This window comes from Eriocheir sinensis, chromosome 19 (genome assembly GCF_024679095.1).
Source record: "Eriocheir sinensis breed Jianghai 21 chromosome 19, ASM2467909v1, whole genome shotgun sequence".
In the NCBI taxonomy this organism is placed as follows: Eukaryota; Metazoa; Arthropoda; class Malacostraca; order Decapoda; family Varunidae; genus Eriocheir; species Eriocheir sinensis.
The window spans coordinates 10,494,986-10,501,078 of NC_066527.1; the positions used below are offsets into that span (position 1 = coordinate 10,494,986).

Consider the following 6,093-nt stretch of genomic DNA (forward strand, 5'->3'; position numbering starts at 1 on the left):
TTCTTTCGCCTTCCGATCTCTCATTCCACTCTTTCACTCGTTAATCAGGCCAACAGACACGGAGGAACGGTGATCAGGCCGCTACTCAACGTCTTCCCCGATGATCTCACTGCAAGGGACGTGGATGACCAATTCCTTTGGGGCGACGGACTGATGGTGGCGCCAGTCATCACCCAAGGCGCTGTGACCAGGGACGTGTACTTCCCACAGGTAAGTCACACGTGGACAAGGACAGGTAAAGAGGGTCAAGACATCTCTCTTTCCGAAATTGATCCTCCCTTCTGGCCACTCATTTCATTTTCTTTTTAGGGAGCAACTCTTAATTCTTTCTTGTTTCTTGTTTATCCCCCTTGAGCTGCTTCCTTTACTGTAAAAAAAAAAAAAGGTTTACATGGCCTCTCCACCATGAACATGAAAGACACTCATGATAACCCGACTAATTTCCTTTGTGGTCTTTTGAAATAGTTCTTGTGAGAGTACGGCCCATACAATCTTCCTTTTAAGCTCATCTGCTAGAGCCAACTAGAAGACTGTTGAGCTTTTTCACTGATTTGTAACCCTAATCAGAACTAAAAGAAACGGGATCAGTCGCATCTTACTTTAGAACCGAATCTTGTCAGTCAGGAAGAAAGAAGACAGGTAAGTAAGCGTGCGAACAGAAACTTACACACATGAATCTAAAAAGAGATAACCAAGAAGAGAGAAAAGGGGGATATGCACATAGGGCTGGGAGGAAAGGACGAGAGAGGAGGAAGGTAAGAAAAGGGAAAGGTAGAGAAACAAGCTAAGAAGGGAAAAGGAAATCAGTTCATTATTGAAATATTGCAGGACGTAACCAAGAAAAGTAATTAATAAAAGAGAAAAGTGGGTACGCATACAAGGCTGTTAAGAAAGGAAAGGACAAGAAGGAAAATGGGACCAGGAAAAGGTAGATAAAAAAAAAAACAATAACTGGAATGAAATAAATGCAGGACAGGACGTATCCAAAACAAATAAGCAAGGATAGAGAAAATGGAAAAAAAGGAAAGGAAAGGAAGGAAACTGAGAGAAGGAAAAGGTAGAGAAACTAGCAGAAAACGAAAAAGGAGATCGATACATGGGATAAAAAATGCAGGACTTAACCAAGAAGGAGAGAAGGACGCTTGCATGGCAAAGAAGTTTGATAGACAGGCAAGCAGGCAGGCAGGCAGGTAAGTTAGAGGCAGGAGTACTGGGCCATCACCTTCGCGAAATGATGATAATATTTATACTTCTTCCACCCCATAGAGTTCACCGGAATCGTCAATATTTATGTATTTACGATTTTCGTGTGAGATGTTGCTGGTGGTCTGCTCTTAATTAAATATTGAGAACTGATAAATTTTTTTCACATCAGTCTTACCGTTACCGTGACCGTTGATGAGGTTTTAGGCCCCGCTCCACTGCTAGTGCAGCGCTCTGCGAGGGCCGTCAACATTTACGATGTTAAGCCCCGTTCACACTGTGCCGACTCTGGGCCACGACAACCCAGCGACTTTTCCATTTTACAAGTTGGTTCCCACGCTCCAAGAAGACGGGGGGGGGGGGGGGGTTATTGGGGTCTTGGGGTCTTGCCGACTGTCTGGGACACTCGGCCAACTAGTTGCCAGCATGTCGTGCTAACCCCCACGACTCCAGACTCCCGTCACGACGTCGGGGCAGCATTCGGCAACAGTCCCAAAACCTCTTTCAAGACATGCCAGACCCTTTCACATCAACACCTAGGACCTCGTGTACCCTAGAGTCGTGGGTTGTCGTGGCCCAGAGTTGGCACAGTGTGAACGGGACTTTATTCAAGACGTCGTAGTGAGTGACTCTTGATTGCTTTCATGAATAGCCTACTGATGTCCTTTTAATAAAATTGGTATCATCATAGTCACTTGGCCGTGTTTGGGTTAGCAGTAAATTATTTCCAACTCACTGAACATTTAACACACAATTTGTCTTTGAGTATAAACACTAATTAATAGCCATGGTCGGTTATGTTGCGAATTCTCTCAATTTCAGTCTAAAGTACAACACAACACTGGTCATTCGCTGAGTGGTAGATTTCAGGCTTCTTGTACCTCACACAATTTATGCATTTCTTATCAGCCATGGTGCACTCCTTTGATTTATGATCACCAGCGCATTTGAAACGTTTCGGGGCTTCTCCATTGGTATTGGCAGTACAGCTGGCCTCAAGAAAGACATATCTCTGACAATGATAACATATAATTGCATGGTATCTGTCTCTATATTCCCTATTCTAATTTCAAGTTGTCATGATTCATGTAAATCAGCTCTCTCACAGTTGGGTCACACCTCAAACTGTAGTGCATCGTGCCGCCAGCTGCAGGCTTACTAAAAATCAGCTCAGTCTTATTCTCAACACCCTGAATTGTGCGTAAGAACTTATTGCGGTCCAAGATGGTCTCCTATATTTTTTCCTTGGGCTCCTCTTTATGCACATTGCATATCATGATCTTTAGTTTCATCTTTCGAATATTCTTGGTACTAATTTGCTCAACAGACTCCAATTTTTGAGCAGCCTCAGCCCTTGTGTTCCCATTATCAAAGTTAATGACAATATTACCTCCATTTGTGAATATTGAATCAGTTATTTGAATGCCGCTCAATGCCTGGGAAACTTCATCCTTCATATCTCTTGCCTTCTTTTCCTGGGTGGAAGCTTTCACAACTAGGAGATTCTTCTTGACTTTTCTGTCTCTCTTCGCCAACTCAGCCCAACTAAGATTTGCTTTGTCTGCAAGAACCGCGTCAGGAACTGATCCCTGCTCCTCCTGGACCTTCTCAGCCCTTGATTCAACCTCATCTTTAATCACAGATATTTCTTTAGATAATTCTTGTTTGAATTCTTCCAATTTTTTCACAATTTTGGTAGCCAGAGACGCTTTATGGAGGCATGGGGTGCAAATAGGGAATAATGGTGGAAGATGATAGAAGTGTGGACCCATTCGACCCGTGTTCGACGACGCGACGACGATTCGATCCTCACGCTACCACTCTCTTTTTCGGTCACCGCCGAGTCAAAAAAACACACCACCACATGCTACCAGACCACCCACACCACCCGGGACTCTAAGAGGAAGCCGTCAGCGAATCAAAGCGGGAGTTCGGGGGGCGCATGAGCCAATGCAAGATGGCGCCACTATAAACGCTCGCGCCAGCAGAAAACGGGGGGCCGACCATCAGCCCCCTGGAAAAGAAACCTTGGGCGGGCGGCAACAAGGCAACAAAAAAAAAAAAAAAAAAAAAATCCAATTATTTTTAGGTATATTATCCTGCTTAATTCCAGTCAAATGAGCACACTTCACATGACACCATTTAGGACACAAACAACGTCCAATCCACTTCTTGCCTGTGAAATCTTCACAAACGTAACACAAATCCCTCACGACCTTGGCCTTGGCAGCCATGTCGACAAAGCACTTTCCGCGTGGAGCAAGACGCAACACATACGACCACGACCACTCACTCACTCACTCAGGAGTTTTCTTTCATCTTTTTTGCAGGGCGTCTGGTACAATTTGATCGAGGGGAGTCTAGCCGCAACAGGCCCCACTACCCTCACCGTTGACGCTCCCCTTGAGGTCATCCCCCTGTACGTGCGTGGGGGTACGATCCTTCCCTTCCAGGAACCCGCCATCAACACGGTGGAGAGGTAGGAGTGGTAGTTGTCATAATGTTTTTTTCCCTCTTACTCCTCTCCCGTTTATTTCTGCTTTTGTCTTCTCGTAATGTCAGTTCCATACCTGGCCGTCGCTTTCTTGCTTAAGTTCTTTCTTTTTCTTTCTTTCTTCTTTTTTCATTCTTACTTTATGCTCTCTTTCTTTCTTCATGATTGGTTTCCTTGTCAGCTGGATTCCTTTTCCTAAACTATTTATTTGCTTGTTTTTTTTTGTTGTTGTTTTTCCTTTTTTCTTCCCTTCTATCCTTTCCATTCACCTATATTCTTTCTATAATAAAAGAAACAAAGAAACAACGAGCTGCTCCCGTCAGGAAAGATAAATGCTAAAAACATTACTACAATTCAATGCCAAAGGTGCCTTTATACTCCACATCATTTAGTGCATCGCAGTCCATCTATACTCCTGTCACCCATTATTGGCTTGGGGGCAAGTGTGACCGAAGTGTCGCATAAACCTCAATGGGTACCACTATAAAAAGATCCGCCCGAGCTCACATAGACTAGGACCAACCAAATACTCCAGCATCACTTAATATTCTCATTCACCCCCTGACTCCCTTCCACAGCACGAAGAATCCATACGGCATGACGGTGGCGCTGAATGAAACGGGCTATGCCTTCGGCCGATTCTACTGGGACGGTGGTGACGGCAATGTAATGGAGACGAGCTACATGTGCACGATGGAATTCCTCGAAGTAAGTGGCAAAGGCGGCAAAGGTCTTGTTTTGCTTCCCGGGTTATGGTGATTTAGAATGAGTCAGTTTTCCTTTATATATATGCTCTATAACTCGATGTTTTTTATTCTTTTTTTTTCTTCACGTAGATTGATATTTTAGTTTTCTTTCCCTGGTTTTGACTCATTTCAGCATTTCACTTTCGCTTTTTTGTCATTTCTTCTATTCCTTCGAATTTATAGTGTGGCTTTTTGGTTAACCTAGATCGGGACTCGTGTTTTCCTTCCCTGCCTTTAATTTCTCAAGATTCATGACATGTCGCCGCTTCATTCCCAGAACATACTCACAACGTCAATCATGCACGGTGAAGAATCTGTCGTTGGGTTCAACTTCGAGGTTATCAGCATCTACGGCGCCTCCGGGAGCCCGACGGCCATCACGGTGAACAACGCCACGCTCCCGGACACAAACTGGAACTTCGATGCGGCCGTTGAAGTCCTTACCATTAACCTCAGCGCGCCTCTCAGCGAGCCCCTCACCGTCGTGATCTCCTAGGCATCAGTCAAAGTCCAGGGTGGTTTTCTAGCGCGCCTCACGAGTTTATGCTGCCCTACTTTTGTTTTCTTTGTAGTTATACACACACACACACTCTATCTCTCTCTCTCTCACACACACACACACACACACACCAAACATCAGCTTAGATTAATTACACACACACACCCACACACACACACACACACACACACACACACACACACACACACACACACACACACACACACACACACCGCTCCAGTAGGTCAATCGGTTAGAGCGCCGCGCTACAAGGCTTCACGGCCCCGCTCAGGCCGGATTCTTTCCATTGACTAGGAGTGATTACTATCCCCCCTTGAGCAAGGAGAATGGGGTGTGTGGTGTGTGAGGTCCTGGCAGTACACAGAAATCGACAATAATGAGCACTTGCTCACGTCGTGAGAGTACCTGCTGGCGAAAGCGAGTCCAACTCGTGATCAGGCCGTGGTGAATTACACACACACACACACACACACACACACACACACACACACACACACACATGGAGATTTTAGGAAAACGCCCTTACCGCACGCCAGAGGACAGAGAAGAAAACAACTAGTTTCCACGACACACGCAACTCAGAGAAAACATTTGAGCTGCTTCTATTCCGATTTTGAAAATAACCTACCTAAAAGGATATAAAAATCTCGAAAACACCCCTGTGCTTCATTTTATACCCTCACCATCCTCACAGGACATAATAAAACTCTGAACTTGTGCCATAAGTATATTTGCCTTGCATAATTTTATGTACTACTTGAAATGAAGCCGTGAAAAGATGTAACCATTTTTTTTCTCTTATCTTTGGAAATATCTGAAAAGTGGATATCGCTAATTAAAATTAAATAGTGTTAAAATTCAATGAAACCTGCATGTTTTTGTGTTCAGGTTAATATGAGGGTTAATTCAAGGATGAGAAGTAGGCAAGTTTTCCTCCTATTCCTTCTAATCACCTTTGGTACAAATATAAGAAAACATTACATAAAAAAGAAATACAAATAGGAGAGAGCAGCGCATGGGCTGATAAAGGCAGAGACACACCAGTCCTCGTCGAAGGACCGACCCGGTCGGCTAGATTTCGATCGCCGATAGAGTCGGTCTGTCGGCCTCCTGCTACGGGCCGCCAATTG

The 6,093-nt window shown here is 44.6% G+C and overlaps 1 protein-coding gene across 1 annotated transcript in view; it reads left to right on the forward strand.

Annotated features, from left to right (window-relative positions):
- The window catches only part of LOC127000675 (sucrase-isomaltase, intestinal-like), an 84,291-nt gene extending 78,672 nt beyond the window's left edge, over positions 1–5,619 (forward strand). The window contains exons 16-19 of the mRNA XM_050864655.1: positions 49–210; positions 3,534–3,682; positions 4,276–4,405; positions 4,721–5,619. Coding sequence (XP_050720612.1) covers positions 49–210; positions 3,534–3,682; positions 4,276–4,405; positions 4,721–4,939 — 660 coding nt within the window. The 3' untranslated portion in view covers positions 4,940–5,619. The remainder of the gene's footprint in view (positions 1–48; positions 211–3,533; positions 3,683–4,275; positions 4,406–4,720) is intronic.
- Positions 5,620–6,093: the final 474 nt, after the last annotated feature.